Source organism: Aulonocara sp. 'chitande type north' Nkhata Bay, linkage group LG5 (assembly GCF_057382095.1).
Source record: "Aulonocara sp. 'chitande type north' Nkhata Bay isolate Kocher_YH1m ecotype deep benthic linkage group LG5, A_spYH_male_GT1.1, whole genome shotgun sequence".
NCBI lineage: Eukaryota > Metazoa > Chordata > Actinopteri > Cichliformes > Cichlidae > Aulonocara > Aulonocara sp. 'chitande type north' Nkhata Bay.
The window spans coordinates 33,074,226-33,095,239 of record NC_141348.1 but is presented as its reverse complement, the minus strand read 5'-3'; the positions used below and the strand labels follow the sequence as shown (position 1 = coordinate 33,095,239).

At 41.0% G+C, this 21,014-nt stretch overlaps 1 protein-coding gene across 2 annotated transcripts in view; it reads right to left on the bottom strand.

Moving 5' to 3' along the window:
- The window catches only part of rspo4 (R-spondin 4), a 34,748-nt gene that overhangs the window by 4,788 nt on the left and 8,946 nt on the right, over nt 1-21,014 (bottom strand). For both annotated transcript variants that reach the window (XM_086293070.1, XM_086293069.1), the window contains one exon: nt 17,525-17,731. In XM_086293070.1, the coding sequence (XP_086149196.1) occupies nt 17,525-17,731 (207 nt within the window). The remainder of the gene's footprint in view (nt 1-17,524; nt 17,732-21,014) is intronic.

The following is a 21,014-nucleotide window of genomic DNA, read 5'->3' as shown; positions in this document are numbered from 1 at the left end:
ACCAGTGCTACAGCTGCAAGGTCACGAATGAACGAACTGCAGAGTGCTTTCAGCGTGGTGGCACAAATGATGAAATCCTTGTGCTACTAGCTGAACCGTGTGGCGTTGTTATCAGTACAACAGCAATTTGTTCATGTTTACTATACATTGTTAGCTCACTGATGCGATTTTGAGTCTGCCTCTACATCCGTTTCTGGGTAACAAGGAAACGATGTAATTCATGGAAGAAAATAACTCAAACTATGAGCACTATAGTAAAGTCTGAAAAACATATTTACTTTTTGGATCTGGGATAGTTTTATGTTATGGATAAGGGTGTGCATCAACTCTACACTGAGTAAACTTATAGCCATAGATGATTACACAACAGGACTATCTATCATAACTATCATTTTCCTGGACCCCACTTCTTATCTTCTCACTGTGCTTCCACACTTAAAGAAAGACCTTTTGGTTGTAGCTCTGCGAGAAAAATCACTACTCGCCACATTTATCCAGACTATGTATGAAAGTACCCAGATAATGCACCACTCCATTACTATTCCTCTGCTTCTGCAGAGCTTGGACATCATCTCTGTTGCTGTGAAGTGTTTACCTTTGACTGTAATTACTGTGGATTATTTATTCTTCCAATATTACAAACAAAAATTGCACTTCGTTTTCTCTCCCCCCGGGCTTTTAGCACGCAGAGCTGAGTCAAAGTGCTTTCTGTGTGAGTATCTCAGAACTTTTGATCTATTATTTTAGTGGTTGCTTAGTTTTAAGCTATCTTGTTTGTTGCAATGTAAAGTACAGAATCAGCTGCAACCTGTGATGTGTGCATCATAACCCGATTCCTGTAAGCGCAGAACCCTCAGCCACACACACCTTGACCACATATGTGAGTTGGAGAAGACCTGTTTCTGCCTGCAAGTAAAAAAAAAATCTTTATATGCAACAGCGTTCACCCTTTTTCTCCTGCTCTAGGTGTTTCTTTTCTCTCTCTCTCTCACACACTCTCTCTCACACACACACACACACACACACACACACACACACACACACACACACACACACACACGCACACGCACAAAAGAAAAAATGGAGACAGCGAACCACATGTGTTGGAAGCTGGTATGTCATGAGAGTGGAATATCTCCCAGCCATCTTAACTGAATCAAGCATAGTGCTGGAAAACTCCCCTGCTCATCCCATAACAATCTGACCACAGGAAGACTACAAACACACACGCAAACATAAACGTTCACATTCACAGTTAATGTGCAGACACAGAAATACAAATGTTGCCCTGGTGATTATTCTACTGAATTCCATCTTTGCACTAAAACCATGACATTAAAAAATGCGACCACATCACAAACTCTTTTGGAGAATTTCTCCACTTTTATGTTAAACAATGAAAACAGACATCAAACTCTTACATGTGTCGCCAGTAAACTGTTGACCTGAACACACCAAGCCAAAACTTCTGAATGTCTCCGCTTCATGTGGGAATTTTTACACTACAGTTTTTGGGCACAGTTTCTTGATTGTTTTCCCAAATTGACAGACTTTTCTATGAAAAATACCAGATTGGATTTATTAGTGATGATATCATCAGAACACAGACTGATGGATATTGTTTTCCTGCATTAGTGTAAAATAAAGTATACTTAATTCTTCTTCTTCTTTTTTTGTAATTACAGATTTTTAAAAGGTTAGATAAAAAATGTTTTGTCATTTATTTATTGGAATGTGTAGCCTTGAAATGACTGTAGTTGGTCTAAACTTCCCGTGTTGGGCCCTGGGTCATTAATCAAACAACCTAATTTTGATGAAAGTGGCAGCGCCGAGCTCAGATTCTTTTTTAGCCAAACCACTAAAACGAAGCGATGTTATTCACAAGATGTTTACCATCAATGTGGAACACAAGAACAACATGTCAGTTCATTTTAGAATTTTAGTTTTGTGAAGTGATGACAATCTATTCTCCCATTTTGGTATGAACACTCATGTGTGAGTGAGGCACAATGACTTTGTTTACTTCGGGTCTGTAAGAGAAAATGTGTAGTGGCCATTTAAATCCAGATAATATCCCAGTGAGATGTGGCCATATCTCAAATGGCTCTCATTTACTAAACAAGGATAAAAAAGATCAAATTTTATGGTTTTATGCTCTTGAGCCTATACTGACTCCTTGCACAACTCGGTTATAATCAGAGCCACATGTTGTGAAAGAAAAAAGAAGCACATACATCAGCATAATGGATGACAAATCAGCATGCAGCCCTTTTGGGTGTGCACACATCCTCAGAATAGTGAAACCAACTAACACGTACAAGTGGTACAGCTGAGCAATGACACAAGTTACTTAAAAAATAGACGTTTCCATGCTTGAATTATGGTCGAAAATATCTATGAGGAACATTTTTGACTGGAGCTTCACTGAGACTGGTGAGTGTCCATTCTGTTAGGAAGATTCCAGTGGTGACAGTATTACTGCATGACTTTGTATGATTGTGAAAAGGAATGCTTTAGTTTTAAATTCCTCACCAGATGGAGGGTTGGATAACTATCCAATGTTAGTTCAGTCTACAAGTGGTATGTGGAACGTCAACATGGTCCAATCAAATGCAGTCACGGCAAACAAAGGAATAAACTCAAAATGAGACGGTAATGGGTGGTGCAAGTAGGAACATCCATCCATCCATCATGAATCACAGAACCAATCTCGGGGTCCATGACCCCGCGCTTCACTCGGACTTTCTGACCACGTCATGATCCACCTAATCCCCGCGTACAGACAGAGGCTGAAGCTCTCCAAACCTGTCGTGAGGACTAAAAAACTGTGGAGCAACGAGGCTGTGGAGGAGCTTCGCACGTGTTTGGAGACCACAGACTGGGACACATTGAAGGCTGCTTCTAACAGCTTGGACGAGTTTACGGACACTGTCACCTCCTATATCCACTTCTGTGAGGACAGCATTGTGCCATCACGCACCAGGGTGAGTTATAACAATGACAAACCCTGGTTTACTCCTAAACTCAAAAAGCTGTGGCTGGAAAAGAGAAAGGCGTTCAGAAGCGGAGACAGGGACTGCTACAGAGAGGCCAAGTACAGGTTCACTAAAGAAGTGGACATTGCTAAACATCAGCACTCTGAGAAGATGCAGCAGCAGATCTCAGAGAATGACTCGGCCTCTGTGTGGAAAGGTTTTAGGAATATCACAAACTGCTCTTAGCCAACACCCTTAACGACTTCTACTGCCGTTTTGACGAGCCATCAGGCAGCCTTCACACCTCCAACGGCCCCAACAATAAAGGCACTTTGGACACTAATTCCCCCACCTCTCCCCCCTCCATAGAGCCATCACCACCTTCAAACTGTTCACCTACAACACCCCCCTCCTCACCCCACACAAAAGAGGATTTCACACCACCTCCTCCCACCACAACTCTTCATATTCATGAAGCAGATGTGAGGAAGCAGCTTAAGAACCTGAATGCTCGGAAAGCTCCCGGCCCAGACGGTGTGTCTCCTGCCACCCTCAGACACTGTGCAAACGAGCTGGCCCCAGTGTTTTCTGGCATTTTCAACTCCTCACTGCAGGCATGTCATGTGCCTGCCTGCTTCAAGTCCTCCACCATAATCCCTGTCCCCAAGAAACCTAGGATCACTGGACTAAATGACTACAGACCCGTGGCTCTGACATCTGTGGTCATGAAGTCATTTGAGCGCCTAGTTCTCTCCCATCTCAGGACCCTCACGGCCCCCCTCCTGGACCCCCTGCAGTTTGCATATAGAGCCAACAGGTCTGTAGACGACGCCATCAACATGGCCCTACACTTCATCCTGCAGCATCTGGACTCCCCAGGAACCTACGCCAGGATCCTGTTTGTGGACTTCAGCTCTGCCTTCAACACCATCCTTCCAGACCATCTCCGAGACAAGCTTTCCCAGATGAATGTGCCTGATCCCATCTGCCGGTGGATCACTGACTTCCTGACGGACAGGAAGCAGCATGTGAGGCTGGGAAAGAATGTCTCGGACTCCCGGACCATCAGCACCGGCTCCCCTCAGGGCTGTGTTCTTTCTCCTCTGCTCTTCTCCCTGTACACCAACTGCTGCACCTCCACCCACCAGTCTGTCAAGCTAATCAAGTTTGCAGATGACACCACCGTTATTGGACTCATCTCGGACGGGGATGAGTCTGCCTACAGGAGGGAGGTTGAACGTCTGGTGTCCTGGTGCAGCCACAACAACCTGGTGCTGAATGCCCAGAAGACAGTGGAGATTATTGTGGACTTCAGGAAGCACACAGCCCCACTCCCCCCCATCATCCTGACTGACACCCCCATCACCTCTGTGGACTCATTCCGCTTCCTGGGTACCACCATCACCCAGGACCTGAAGTGGGAGCCCACCATCACCTCCGTCATTAAGAAAGCCCAGCAGAGGATGTACTTCCTGAGGCAGCTGAAGAAATTCAACCTGCCAACACGGACGATGATGCAATTCTACACTGCAATCATCGAGTCCATCCTCACCTCCTCCATCACCGTGTGGTACGCTGGAGCCACTATCAGGGACAAACAGAGACTGCAGCGTGTTGTGCGCTCTGCTGAGAAGGTGATTGGCTGCAGACTCCCATCTCTGCAGGACCTGTACACCTCCAGGACATTGCGGCGTGCAGCTCGGATCTCAGCTGACCCTTCTCACCCTGGACACAGTCTGTTTGACCTGCTCCCCTCAGGCAGGAGGCTCCGGTCCATTCGCACCAGAACCTCTCGCCATAAGAACAGTTTCTTCCCCTCTGCTGTTGGACACATGAACAATAACCACATGACTGTCCCCGCCACTAACACATGACCCTACGCTGTGTTCACTGCATCATTCCATGTTTGGCACTGATCACCATCTGCACTCATGTATATATCTTTCAACGTAGCACTCTTAATTCTTATTCTCATGTATATATCTCATGTATATCTCATGCACATATCTTTCTACGTAGCACTTTTAATTCTTATCCCTACTTTTATTTTTTCATGTCTATTTAAGTGCTATTTATGACACTATGTTTGCACTGAAGCACCGCAGCAATTTCCTAATGTTGTAAACCTGCTCAACATTTGGCAATAAACCCCTTTCTGATTCTGATTCTGATTCTTAAACCATATCTTAAACAGCTATACTGAAAAGTAAAAAAAAACACTCTGTCGCCTAATCCACAGCTTCCACATACAAATCCCCTACCCTATAGCAAAAATAGGGAAATACAGCTACTGTCAAAAGTACACTGAAAGCTAAAAAAAAAGCTTGAGTAAAAGTTGAACATCAGGTACAGTGAGAACAATTGCGTGTGTAGGTAGCTTTAACTTTCAGGCACATCGCGGAGGATGTCGTGCAGGAAACTGCTGTAGATCCTTAAGGACAAAAGATGCCTGCTAGTTGCAAAATTAGTACTGAAGCGGAACATTGGGGCATCTTTGATACATTCACTGTATACAAGGACCACCTGTGCAGCTCACTAGATGTCCAAATCTCAATAATCTTATAAAGATGTTAGAAAAGTACATTGAAATTGGTTGAATCCTGCCAAATTGAATCAGTCACACTAACACAAAACCTCATGAAAATGTTTGGAAACCACCTAAGAACACACTTTTTTCATCTCTGCCCACAGACTGAAGGGCAGTCTGAAAGAATGCGTGAAAGTTTCATTACTTGCTTTCTTCACTTTCTGCCTTTAAAAATGCTTTAACCTCCTAGGACCTGGCATCCACATATGTGGACATCATATTTTGGGTTACTTAGACCAAAATACTCAATTTTGCTCTACAAGGGCCTGATATCCACTTACGAGGACATTATACTGCTACTGTTCTATCGAAATTTTAAATTAATATCCTCATATGTGGCTCTCATTTTTCTTAGAAACTAAAATTAGGTTAAAAAAATAAATAAAAATCTGCTAATTCTTTGTTTTTACATTTATCAGGCCCCAATCAGCCCATATATCAAAGAGAAATTAAAAATGCATGCCGTGGAAGAGTTCGGGGGTTAAAGACATCTAAGAAATGAAAGTGAGAGAATGAGACACTGTGGAGCAAACTTACTCCTTAAAAAGTACCTGTTGTCCAGGGTTTAGCTGCCCCGAGGCTACCTCTGCACTGTTCAATGTGCAGTAACTTAATACATGTGGTACTTGGAAAAAAGCACTTTAGCTCACTGTCTGTGTTGGGTTACACTGCAACTTTACCCAGATCCATATGTTATGGGATGAGAGGGCACACTGAGTTCTGTACTGTACAGACCAAAGTAGCAGCGTTTGAAATTGAAATCTAAAATAACTCCCTCTGAGTGAGGATGGTATACAATCCAACGCATCACAGCTAGAATTTTCCTTTTATCCTCAAAAAATGAGAGAAAAAACAAACTGAAAGTCTGACAATTGAATACTTATAAAAGCCTACAGAAGTATATTCTCAAGTGTGTTTGGTTGAAGGTAAAATCACACATTACTTCAAAACATGTGTAAAGTAAGAAACATGATCGGCATGTGTGAAATTTCACGATGAGGCTACTAAAAGAACATCGCATAAACAAGCCATACTTTCCATTTTAACAAATATAATTATCTAATCTGAGAGGTGTAATAATACCAAACTGAAACTAACGATTAGCCATATAATGATTTTGTTTTTCATTTGACAGTGGCTGACAGGACGTTTGTGGTCTTTTTGACGTCTTACTTGCATCACAATTAGCCAAATTCTCTTGTTGTGCCAGACCAGTAAATGAGCTCACATCCTGATATAAAATGATCTGGATAATATCCCCGTGTCGCCTCAAAAGTCCCTTTATAAATGTCACACATGGTCTCTATTAATTGACAGTGGGCCCAGTCCAGAACATGTCTCTTGTCAACATCATGGAGTAGAAAAAAATGTTTCATTCCGAAAGCGAGCAAACGAGTTATAGATGGGGTCAGCAAACGGTAGGATGAACTCCAGTGCAGTAAAATGTTACATATTTCTGTGGTTGCAGGAGCAAAATGTGCAGTGAATAAGGAATGTGGGGGTCAAACCTCTAAAACTCATGAAGCTAAGCCTTAATAAGTTTTTAATAAGTGGCTAATATGAAAAGTCACTCCTGTGCAGTTGTCGTGAAAGAGTAAATTAGCTACAGAGACGGAAAGCCACAGGGATCCGCAGGGACTGCAGAAACAGATTTTTGGACTTTGGCAGTCTTCTGGAGAAATGTCTGTGTTAAATGCATTGGTGATCCATCAAATTTTGGTGACATTATCATCATCTATAGCTAAAACCAGAACTGGCAGTGGTCCTCCAAAAAACCCACCAGTGTCCTTGCTCATGTGTTCACAAATCAAGTCAGCACAAATCTGTTTCTTACTGTTAGTACCGTAGGATACGGATAAAGTACACACACTTGCTTATCCCAGTTAATCCCAGCCCTGTTCTCTGAATTATCTTATTATATTGTGTTTTAATGTGTTTTGCATTGTGTTTTGAACTTGTCGTTGGCTAGGTAGCTGTAGCGTGCAGAGCCACGAGTGGTCTGTGGGACTGTACCAAGCCTGTACTTGATTTGTGTTGCTTTAAGTACATTAAAAACTGAAGTACAGCTGCAGTTGTATTCTCTTACTAAAAGGAATCCCTTGAGTGAATCAAGGTTTGCTTTATTTTTTACAATTTAGAAGGAAAAAGTAATGACCAATCAAAAAGCCATGTGGGACTACAGTTTTGCATTATGACTTTTATCCATTCATTTCCACTTTGGTTTTATAATTATGTAAAGTACTGCGGCACTGATGGAAAAATAATGAGAAATGGACCTTTGACAGGGAAGTTCAACCACAGTTGTTTTTGTCTGTTGTAATACAGATGCAAGACAGATGCATGCTGCTGGACTTCAACCATAGAAGTTTCCTTCCAGTTTACATTTGCGTTGCACTGCATCATAAAACACTAGCTATGCAGCCACTTTCAATTTTACAGCAGAGGAAATACATTAAGGCCTAAATAGGGGCTATGCTGCTGCTTTCCCTTTTTTAAATGCAAGCTGAGTAAATCAGTCTGACTTGGGGAGATTATCACCACCATAAATACAATTTAATGTTTTCATGCTAATGGCAAGCATGTGTCTGTAGCCACAAAGCCCTTTCACAAATACATACATGCAGACCCAACTTATGGATTGTTTGAGTTATCCACATGCAGATGAAATACAGATCACTCAGCTTGTGATTAGATTTTTCCCCCTCACTCATGCAGGTTAGGGTTACAACCAGCTGATTTTCGGTCGCTTAGTTTACAAGTTGATGCAAAAATGCACAAAAATACCTCGACTATTTTTGGTTTCTTAAATGGTGGTTAAATCCTGGTTAACTGAAGCACCCACACATAATCCACACTTTGACTGGGGAATGTGTACAATTAAGTGATAAGTAAAAACTCAAGGTGTACTTTTAGTGCCTTGGGTGTTTGTGAAGTACTGACATGATTTTCTCTATGTAGTACTTGGATCATCTAGCCTCATTTTTGTCACATACATTTAAGTTCATGAATATTTGGACAATAAAACACTTTTTTGTAATTTTGCCTCTGTACACTACCACAGCTGATTTGAAATCAGACAAACAAGATGTTTCACAGGCTCAAAAGTAAGTGGAAAAACTAACATAATAATATAAGGTCTGTTTTTAATACTTGATTTGGATAAAAACTTGGTTGGAATCTCTTGCAGTTACTGATTGCCTGGCATCTAAAACCTATGCACATCACTATGTACATGTCCTTCATATGCTCCGCAGGCCTTTAGTGTAACTGCCTTCTGCAATTCCACAAGAATTCTGAAAGCATGCTCTATACACAGCAAATCCAGCATGTCCAAATTAACACTGTCGGATTTGATTTCAACACTATTAAAGTGTCTATATGGGTCCACACCAGAGAGTGTTAATTTAACTCTTTTTGGAGAGTTGGTACGTTAACTCTGATTTAGTGTTAAACACCAAATCTGTCTGGAGTTGATAATTTAACACTTGGTGTTAAGAGTTTATATATTAACTCTCAAAGAGTATTTTAGTTTAACTACGTAAGAGTTATCTTCTAATTCATTCTAAAAAGTGGGAATTTTACTGTTCTGATCTTCTAGAAATTTCTTTTGGAAATAAACATTTACTAAAAAGATGCAATGGTTGTTGAAAAACATTTATTCTGAACTGTGCACCACAATTTCAAAACATTTTCTGAAAGATGTAACAGTATACATGTTCTCACTTTCATTAGAATTTTGTTTATCAAAAGGTCTGACATGGTAAATGCAAATAACAGCATTCTCATCACTTATTTCTTCAATACAATATGCATGTCCTTCATTCATCACTTTGTGGAACTTCAACGCACTTCTGCTCTCCCCCATATTCCATCTTCACAAGCATATCCTGTGCGGAGATCGAATAAAAATTAGTTGACATTCATTAATGGCACAAATAATCCAGTAAACAATTGCAGCACAGTAAAAAAAAAAAAGGAATCCTCTTTGAGCCATTACTTGTGTAAAGTATTTTCCCAAAAGACAAGGACACAGGCAACAGGTAATACTGAACTAAATGTAAAACCTCAACCTTTTTAATTTTTACCTAAACCGTGTGCATAAAACTCTGGAGGGATCTATGCTAACGTAGAATCCAGTCAGGACGTCAGCTACTGCTGTTTGCTCGTTTGTTTGTTTTTTATGGGCGATCGTTTTCAGGCTTCAAGCAGCACCATTATACCAACATTTCACATTCTAGACATTGTTTTAGGTGTATTTGACCAAAGATTTGACTGAAAATTCACATGCAAGCTTTTTTTCAAGGCTGTGGTATTTGCCTGCAAACAATACCTTTCAGCTAGCTAAAACAGAATATTATGCTATCACCGAGCAACATGGCTAATGCCTTTCACACAGCTTTGTCTCAACTCCAAAGAGCCACAGAAGTAAAAGCTAATAACAATTGAAACAATCTTTGAAAAAATGACTTACCAAGCATGGCAAACAACTCAAATATGTAGAGCAAAATGTTCTGAAACGGCTTCACTTCAGCTTCGATTGGAACCGTGCTGGGGGCGGAGTCTGTGAATTTACTCTGTTGGTGTCATAGCCCCTGTAGGAGTTCAGAGTTAAGAGGTCAAGAGTTAATGTTTCCATTGTAACACCTCCAGATTTGACAGAGAAACACTCATTTTTAACACTCGATTTTAACTACTATCATTTTACACCTCAGAGTTACATTAAAAGAATGTGACTCTGCTTAGAGTAAAATTAACTCTACTTTTGCAAGAAGACTATTAACACCAAAAAATGTAACACTTTTGAATTTGCTGTGTAGAACCGCAGCTTTTGACCATGCAAGAATAATCCATTTCCTTACCTAGATTCTGTGAAGGTTCTCAGTCATCCAGGTCATCGTAGTCAAAGGAGCTTGCAAAGAAAAGCATCTGGACTTCTTTAAGTTGCTTGAAGACGTTTCACCTCTCATCCGAGAAGCTTCTTCAGTTCTAAGGTCAAATGGCGGAGAGTCCCAGATTTAAACCCAGTGGGAGTTTCCCCCCAAAGTGGGACAAAAGGACGCCCCGATGATCCATTGTTAAGTCTGTGTTTTGGAGTTTTGTCTTTCGGGTGAACCAGTTTTTGTCTGAGTGTGTTGTTGGGTCTGAAGTAAACTGGGATGTCGTGCTTGGAGAAAAAAAATAAAGTTATAGCTTGCCTTCAAGACTTTGAAAAGGACAAAATCATTGACCGCCTCACATATCACTGCCTTTATCCAGGGGATGCCATACCCTGCATTTATGGACTTCCTAAAATCCACAAGGAAGGGGTCCCACTCAGACCCATAGTCAGTAGCATAAACTCAGCCACTTACAACATTGCAAAACACCTTGCTACCATCCTTGGACCTCTCGTGGGGAACACCCCACACCACATCAAGAACTCCACCGACTTCACCGACAAGGTCCAGAAACTTACCCTGGATCCAGATGAAACCATGGTGTCCTTTGATGTAGTCTCTCTCTTCACTTGCATACCCACCACGGAGGCAGTGGAGACTGTCAGAAAACGACTACAAGAAGACAGCTCCTTGGAGGACAGGACCAACTTCACACCCGATCAGATTTGCACACTGTTAGACCTCTGCCTCACCATTACATATTTCAAATACAACGAAGGCTTCTACAGACAAAAACATGGCTGTGCCATGGGCTCCCCCGTGTCACCTATTGTAGCCAACCTTTACATGGAGGAAGTGGAAAGGAAGGCTCTTGGCTCTTTCAAAGGAAGAGTACCCAGCCACTGGTACAGATATGTAGACAACACCTGAGTCAAAATCAAGACACAAGAAGTGTAATCCTTCGCTGCGCACATTAACGCTGTGGATAAAAACATCAAGTTCACCAGGGAAGACACAAAGGACAACTGTTTGCCTTTCCTGGACTGCGCTGTGCACATTGAAGAGAACGGCAACCTCAACATTGAAGTTTACCGGAAGCCCACACACACGGACCAGTACCTCCTGTTTGACTCCCACCTCCCTCTGGAACAAAAACTTGGGGTAACAGAAAAGAAGATCAGACACCAGCGAGGGAGGATAAGAAAGACAGATGCAACAACATTGTCATCCCCTATGTGGCCGGTGTATCAGAAAAATTCAGGAGAGTTTTCTCTAAGCACAACATCCCAGTTTACTTCAGCAACACACTCAGACAAAAACTGGTTCACCCGAAAGACAAAACTCCAAAACACAGACTTAATAATGTAGTGTATACTGTACAGTGCAGCGAGGAATGCTCAGACCTCTACATCGGAGAGACCAAACAGCCACTTCATAAGCGCATGGCACAACACAGAAGAGCCACCTCCACAGGACAAGACTCAGCAGTCCATCTGCATCTTAAGGTTAAAGGTCACTCTTTCGAGGATGCCAATGTTCACATTTTGGACAGAGAGGACAGATGGTTTGAAAGAGGAGTGAAAGAAGCCATCTATGTCCACTGTGAGCGACCATCTTTGAACAGAGGCGGTGGTTTACGACACCAACTCTCTGCCATCTATAATCCAGTTTTGAGTTCCCTTCCCAAACGCCTTAACGCCCACTCACATCCTGGGCCATCTGATCTCAGGAATTCGCATGATTGGGACCCACACCCGTTTTCACACCTTGGCTCATGTGATTAGAGGATCATCAGGGGGTCCTTTTGTCCCTCTTTGGGGGGAAACTCCCACTGGGTTTAAATCTGGGACTCTCTGCCATTTGACCTTAGAACTGAAAAAGCTTCTTGGATGAGAGGTGAAACGTCTTCAAGCAACTTAAAGAAGTCCAGACGCTTTTCTTTGCAAGCTCCTTTGACTCCTTAGCTAGAGAAACTCTTTGGTTGCTTTTGGAATATGCTTTGGGTCATTATCCATTTGCACTGTAAAGCACGGTCAGATCACTTTTGCAGTTCTGTTTGAATGAATCTGAGCAGAGAGTATAGCCCTGTACACTTCAAAATCCAGCAGTCACATGAACAATGGACACTGAATCCACTGGCAGTCTTAACACTGACAGACATAAGGAAATGAGGAACTGTCTTTACAAATCGGTGCAATTCTTATATAAATAATAATAATAATAAAAAAATAAAAATAGCTGTAATTACAGTAACTGTAATTAACACAGTTACTGCAATACTTTGTTAAGTCTGATTTGAAACTGAAAGTGCCTTCAGTGACATCTGGACTGTTTCAAAAACACTGTAATGGTATAAAGAGAGAAAATTACAAGAAAAGGGTCATTGTCCAAATATGTAATGATTGTAAAAAATAATATAACTACATATTTAGTTAGTGTTCTCACAACTGAAAGCACTCACAATAAATACAAGACTGAGAATATTAGAGCATTAGTTTAGTTGACAGCCTCACATTAACCACAGAAATCCCAAGCAAGAAAGGATGACTGCTTTCTATTTTTAATGGTGAGCTTATTACATTAAGTAAGTAAAAAAAACCTCAACATTAAAGATGCATTCATTTGTCATACAAGTTTACATTTGCTCTTTGCATACATTAAACGTGGAATCACAAAAGCACAAATATATCTGATCTTAAGGGGCTTTCAGGCAAAAGTCAAATAACAGCAGCACTGGAAGCCGTGCTTCACAAGGATGCACCCTGATGGGGGAGATCTGCCAAAGTTATATCTATAGTTCTTTTATTTTGTTTAAGCTTTTTTCTTTGCCATGGCAGTGTCAGTCACTCTGTGTTTGAACATGTTCTGTCTCAGACTTTGGGCACCACAGTTAATGCTGATAAGTTAATAAGAAAAAGAATGAAAAGCGACAGAATAGTCTAGCCAACACATTTTCTGACAACGTAACATCCTAACTGCCTATGTCAGATGTTTCTAAATTGCCAGGAAAAGGAGAAACATATCTTCGTTCGCCCATGACAGTTTGCTGCCTTTGGTGAAAACAGAGGGGAGAGCAGGGTTGGGAGACGAGACCCACGTCCTTCCCCATCATCTGAAAACAATAAGACAACATGAAACTGGGCATTAAAAGACTAGAGCTGTCTAATCTGGGACACCGGAGGAATGCTAGGGAGATGCCACAGCACTCTTTTATCCCAGATGTGTGCTATTAGGTCCAGGAGCTTGATCCCTGCTCCAGACTCTTCTGGATCAGATTTCTTCCTCTGCTAATGCCACCAGACATACGATCTGACAATGATAATGATAATTACTTCAAATGACATGCCTTCCATTGTGGAAGAAATGGAAAATACACAGCATTGTGCACAGACACACTAAGATTTGCAGCTCTAAACAGAAATTAGTGTTGGCTTAGAAAAGTTAAGCCCTATGCATGTGCATTGTTTTTGATTTGCTGTCTTTATTGAACTTTTTCACAGCTTCAAGTGTTGATTGTACACGAAGGAGAAATTACGCGGAAAGAAAAAAAGTCACAACAACTTTTTTTACTTGATGGCAGAAACTGTTGCCAAGTTTGGTTCATAATGTTTTGGATATGAACCATTAATAGAAGAGCCAGGGACCGACTCCAGTACAATAGTTCTGATCAAGGCCCAAGAACAAGGGACTAAATGCAGTTTTAACGAGTAGTGACAGCATTTCCACAACGCGGGAGCTCCAAAATCTTTATTTATTTTTTTATGCTTTGCAGTGGAGTCTATTTTCAGGTTCCCTTGGACTCTCATAAACAAAAACACATGATGAGCTTTAAGCCCTGGGCGTGATCATCGGTCTATCTCCACACCAAATTCAAGAGGTTCAATTTCACTGGGTGAAAGCAGCCTGAATGCACAAACCTCTGATGTAGCTGAGGATGTGTGATGTTTTAAGATGTAAGCTTGCTGCGGTGGGGCCAAGATAAAGAAACACAAGCACATTTTTAGCCACAGGGAGCAAAGCAAGCTGGACATACTAGAGGTTCTCACTTTTATCTATGTTATGTTAAAGGGAAATCCTCAATAACAGGCCATAGATGCATGTTTCAGGGTATTTCGTATAGAATGAAACTCATCTCATCTGTCTTCAAGATTGTCCAGCCCAAAAAAAGAAAAAAGAAAAACAATTCTCCAAACTGACGTAGGTTTCTATTAATGCAACAAACCCTTCTAGTCACTGACTAGAAGCTATCAGAAGCAACAGAGCAAGTCCAGAAACTTAGGCACAAAATTATCTGATTTTTCATGATGTTCGCTATTTGTTTTCCATTTCCTACAGACACTTAAACATTAATCATATTCTTAAAAAGCTAACCACGACGATGTTTAATCAGAAAACCAATATTTTGTCATTCGTAAGATTGGGTGCACATTAGAGACAAATTGTGGTGTCATGCTGATAAACACATTAGATTAAAAAAGGATTATCGGTGATCTTCTAAGGAAAAATCATTGTGAAGGAATGCTTTTGTGTTTTATGGTTAACGGGGGGCAGTGGGCTGCTTGTTCTTGAGTTTTAGCTTATCCTGTAATTTGACTATGAAGTCCCCAGCACAGAAGCAATAAAGGACAGGAGTCATTAAACAGAAATGCCATGAAACCCCAAAACTAGCTACAGGTAATTATAATATAAATAAATATTTGTAAAAAAAAAGTACACCCGATTTAAAAATTAAGGTTTTACGTATCAGAACATAACAAAATAATCTGGTCCTTAGTAGGTTTGCAAATGTAAATACAACCTAAGATAAATAAAAAAATGACATATTTATTTAACAGAAACTAAGCCAATTAATTGGAGAAGCAGTGTGTGCAAAAAAACTTTTTTACAGCTTCCATAGAAATTAAGAGGTTAAGGAGGGGCCAGGTTTTGCTAGTCAAATGCAGTTGATTAACTGATCCTTGATTAACTGAACCGTGGCCACCTCTTTAAAAAAATTATTTTTTGCCATTTGACACCAACAGTTATCTTAGAGAAGCAACTGTTGCTAGCTTATGAATGCAGGAAGGGTTATAAGTCCATTTCAAAACAATCTGAAGGATATTATTCTGCACTGATGAAGTGGAAAACATTCAGGACAGGCGCCAATCTTCCCAGGAGTGGATGTTCCAGAAAATTAACTCCAATGACACTGTAGTGCTCAGAGAAACAGCAAAAATCCCACCTCAAAAGAAAGAATTTGCATGTCGTGATGACCCAGCCAAGACCTCAACTCAATCGAAATGCTGCACTGGGACCTTAAGAGAGTTGTGCATGAACCAGTGCCTGCAGCTTTGTAAACAAGGGTAGACCAGAATGATGTGAGTAAGTCATACAGTAAGCAAATACAGTACTTGAATTTTCTTCAAGTTATTGCTGCCACAGGTCGTACAAGCTATCCGGTTGTTCATTGATGACGCGACGAATCCTACTTCCGGGCCTAAAGTAGTCTGCGTTTAATATGGCTTTTGTGTTGTTAACATGTTTAATGTTATGTATTTTCTTCTATTTGATCTCAAAAAGCTCCTAAAACAGTCAGTGATCACTGTTGACCTCCCTTGGCTTTTATTACCGCTAATCATTTATTTAAGCTCAGTTTTTAAAACCTTAGGATGTAACTACAGCCCAGCCCATGCAGCAGTATATGAATGACTAACCTCGTATTGTGGATGGATTATCTCAGTTGTTCTCCTGGCTGAAGTTTGGTCCTTTTACAGCATCCTGCCATGCGATTACATTTGTTCCTGACCACCGAGAACACTCACGTTAACTTTTATGGAGTGGGAAAAAAGTTAGCTTGTTTATATTATGCTAACATAGCTGTGTCGCTAGCGGTCACGTAGCACATCATTATATACCAGCTAGCCCAACTTCAGTAACCCTACAAACGTCACTGCTGTTTAGTTTTCTGTCTTCATTTATGCTGGAAGTGATAGCAGAGCTGTACGTTTTAATTTGTTTCCAAAACCCTGCAGTCAGGACATGCTATATTGTATTTAGATAGAAGCTAGCGAGCTAACTCCCTGCTAACTTCTAACTCCGTTAAATGTCATAAATTCAGTTTTCATGGATGCCTGGATGTTAAACTCAATTGTTACACTTGGTAGAGCAGAACGCTGATCATTTTATTAAAGATGAAAGACTTTAGACAGTTTTTCAACTCTCAGTAATGCCATAGTGATCGTTTGATATATGGACCTGCAGCGGAGTTTAGGTCCAGACACGGCTAGTGACGTCAGACTGAACAACCGGATTGAATCGTGTGTGTAAATTTTTCAGACAATGACTTAGTTTTTTTTAATTTTTTTTATGTCACAATCTAATATGTCCGACAGACATACTCTGATTAAATTTGATTTTACCATTAATGTAAATCACATATATTTAGCCAAGGTTCACTATTAATTCCCTAGTGGTGCACAACTTTTCTGGAGAGCCTCTGAAAACTTGCTATTTGGGCCCAACTCGCGGTTAAAGAACCACTGCAATAACCTGCAAAACCCTGACCACGACACTGACTTCAGCATTAATCAAAGACTGCCCTGTACAAATTAATGCTTTATTGTATCCACTTAGACTCTTCTAAGCAATGCAAATAAAAAAACTCTGAATCTTTAAATTAACTTTTGCTTCCATTCATCCCCACAACATATGCCCCATAGCTGTCCGTTTCATTCTACACTCCTAGATTATGCTGCAGGGACTAGAAAACTAGTAACGTCTGCCTACAAGTGTTAATTAGAAGTAGAACATGTTGGAATATTTTATAGGGTTCATTCTCCCCCACTTGGCATTATAAAGTGCACAAGTGTGTCAACAACACAGAACAGAACACAATACCAAACACCACAGGGAATTCCACATGTTGGCAGCCCAACATAATAAATAAAGCAGCTAAATGATCAGTGGCATCCGACTTATTAGAAGCAGATGATAGAATCTGTTGTTGTTTCTTAAACCCATTAACCGTTAAATCTTTCAGCCCAGAGTGCACCTACTGTTCGCACCTGTAATTGCCATCCTTCTTACTGGTTCGTATCCTTTCTCACCTGTGGTACACTTTTTTTTCATCCTGCACCTCTGTGTCTCGCTGTGAGGTGGGCAGATTGGTGCTGCTTTATCGTCAGGCGTTTTCCCGGTCTGGCCACCCACCCAAGTCCTCGTCTGCTTACCCCACCTGAAACCACAGATGACGCCATCCCGGAGACAGACGCTCCACTCGCTCCACTCTCCCACTGGAGCTAGGACACAGTTTTCTAATGGAAGAAATAGAAAAACCTCATCAAAAAGAGTGTTTTAACACAAAACAGACTGTAATTGTCAGTACCAATACAGTAAAAATAATGGCACCAGTAAAGGGTCTGACAATGATTTCATCCCAATATCTAACAGCAGCCTAAACTGTAGAGGTCTGTGTGTCTCTTCGTAGATATTCTTCCTCAGCCGATCTCTGACCCACAATCAAACCAGTCATGCTGAATGTTGTTACAAAAGTGTAACAATGTTATGGCTTCTATAGCGCTTTTGTGTTTGTCACATGTGTTGAGAGTGAACCTGCTCTCATATGTGAAAAGCACAGTGCACCAGTGGTGGACCTGCCTATTCTTGTATTCTATAGCAATTGCCATTTGGGTTCCACAGTAACTGTCTGGCAACTGTCTGTTTCAAATTTTTTGGTCATAGACATTCACACTAGTGCCCTGTCGAGGACATTTTGTAGCTTTGACACTAATTATCCTGTTCTTACTTGAACAAAGGAGCAAATACCGGTCCTTCTGATGGGTTAAGCATCTTCTACGGCCCTGTCCAGCTCTCCTAGAGTAACTGCCTGTCTCCTGGAATCTCCTCTTTGCTCTTCAGGCTTTGCTGGATGATAAAGCAAACCTTCTTGCAATGGTACTTACTGAAGTACCTTCCTGGAGGAGCTAAATTACCAATGATTAGCTGTACGTTGGCTTCCAGGCTCTCAATTTACAGGTCGATCTACGTCCCTACCCTCACCTATGGCCACGAGCTGTGGGTAGTGACCGAAAGAATGAGATCGTGGATACAAGCAGCGGAAATGAGCTTCCTCTGAAGGGTGACTGGTCTCTCCCTTAGAGATAGGGTGAGAAGTTCAGCCATCCGGGAGGGGCTCAGAGTAGAGCCGCTGCTCCTCCACATCGAAAGGAGCCAGTTGAGGTAGTTTGGGCATCTGACAAGGATGCCTCCTGGGTGAGGTGTTCTGGGCATGTCCCACCGGGAGGAGGCCCCGGGGCAGACCCAGGACAGACTGGAGAGATTATATCTCTCGGCTGGCCTGGGAATGCCTTGGTGTTCCCCCGGATAAGCTAGAGGTGGTGGCTGGGGAGAGGGAGGTCTGGGCTTCTCTGCTTAGGCTGCTGCCCCTGCGACCCGGCCCCAGATAACGTGGAAGAAGATGGATGGATGGATGGATGGATGGGGCCCAGGTATCACTTTATGCTACCAATAGTGATACTGACCTAGCCAAATGCAAAACTAGTGAAAAAACAGATGAAGTGCTACTAAACTGACCTGATCAATATTGCAGAAGTTTAACTGACTTGATGCTATACTCTGATCAAAATGTGTTCCTTTAATTTTTTTGAGCAGTTTATATTAAGACTAACATTTTATTTCAGACCCTTACAAACACGTTGCTATAATCAAAGGTAGATAAATGCTAGATGAAGAGTTACTACAGTGGTCATTACACTTGCAGTAACTGGCTGAATGGTGAGTGATGTCACCCTCAAAATCAGCTGCTGCAAAAATTTCCAGACAGACCACAAAGGAAAATCGGTAACCTTTGCCAAAACGGAGCAACAATTGGAAATCATTATCATTATCACTGTCAGATTTGAAATAAAGAGATTTCCAGAGACTGTTTTCGGCAGTTGCTTGAGGTGTGTACTAACAGTCAGACATGAAACCCTAACACTGATATGAAAAACAGATGTGGACTTGATGCCAAGAAGCAACAGTAGCTGCAGATGGTGTCTGTAGAAGGCAGAGGAATATCGACCAGTGTCAAATGATGAGTGAGCTCTACAATACATCTCACTTAGTCAGAAGGCAGAGATGATACACAATGAGATATGAAGATAAATTCTAAAACCTCTTTGAAGACCTTTAATATGAATCGTGTGTTGCATTCTGGTTTGACTCCATCAAAAAGAATTTCACTGGGATGAGAAAGAAAGGGAGTAGAGGAGTATAGGACATGTTCCAGAAGAAGGTAGATTTTCCCCCCTTTAAATGTAGCAGTCATGCTGTCATCTTCATTTAATGTGATAAACAGTTTGAAATTCTGTTAATGCCACATCCTTTGCATGTGAAACAAAAGGTACAGGTCAAATTCAGTTTAGCAAAATTATTAGGCAAATTTCAGTGAGATAAAACTCCCGCAAACCACAGATAATCAAATACTCACTCAATCACACATGAAACACAGTAGAGATGTGGCCACAGAGCCAGAGAAGTAGATAAAAGGAGATGAGCTTGGAAGAACAGGCCTGCTGTTGATTAAACCTTTCAGATTAGTTTCACTAATGTGTCCATTGCACAGCAGACCCTCATTTGTTATAGCTGGAGTCAGGAAAGCTTTAGTTAATACACTTCATACAGTAAGTTAGAACAAGAAATAAGATAGGAAACAATATGTTTATTTTAGTTGTACTGCTTAAGAGGTTTTCCGTCAAAAAGTGTTGTAGCAAAAGTGAAATTCATTTGCAATTTCTTCTTTTGTAATTTCAAAAGCAGCCTTGTAGACAATAGTAAATCAGTGTTCATGTTTGTTAGAAATAGAAATAGAAACACATACCTGCTAACTAGCACTTAGTAAACGTAATAAAATACAAGAATTTTACTAACAACAGATGAAACACAGTCATTTGGATAGTCTGTACCACACAGTCCAAGAAGCAGTGGAGCTAGTAGTAGCTAGTCAATGTATGGATGCATTCTGCCCTGAATCCGGTGTGAGAGGAAGATGAAATGCCTGCCTAGAAGCAGAAGAAGTCCTAATACAAATGTGGAAAGACAGATATTATAGTGAATGGGACTGCAAACAATGGCTTGTGTCCTAGGGAAGCAATCCTTCAAATCAACCCTTTAAACTAGCTTTGTACACTGGAGACAGCTCTTGGAGAGTGAAGGAACTCACTCTAAATTGGTGAGATCAAAGCTGTTACTACAATTTATTTTTTTACATGAAGCAATAGCTTTTTACCTACCTAATGTCAATAACAGTGCTAATAGGATTTTAGTCAGGGTGCAGTGAGGAGAGAGACTGACCGAAGGGTGAATGGGTCACCAATCTATTTTAGAGTTGATGTAGAGAAAGACAACCATTCACTCTCAACATTCATTCATTTATTAGTGCTATATTACTATATATTATTATACTATATTGATGCTTATTCCGTTTTCTAGAGGCCATTATCTATAATAATAATCATGTCAACATACATTTTTCTCAGGATCACAAACAGAGGGACAAAGGATTTGACTTATTAAGTTACAAATGATATCAAAAGT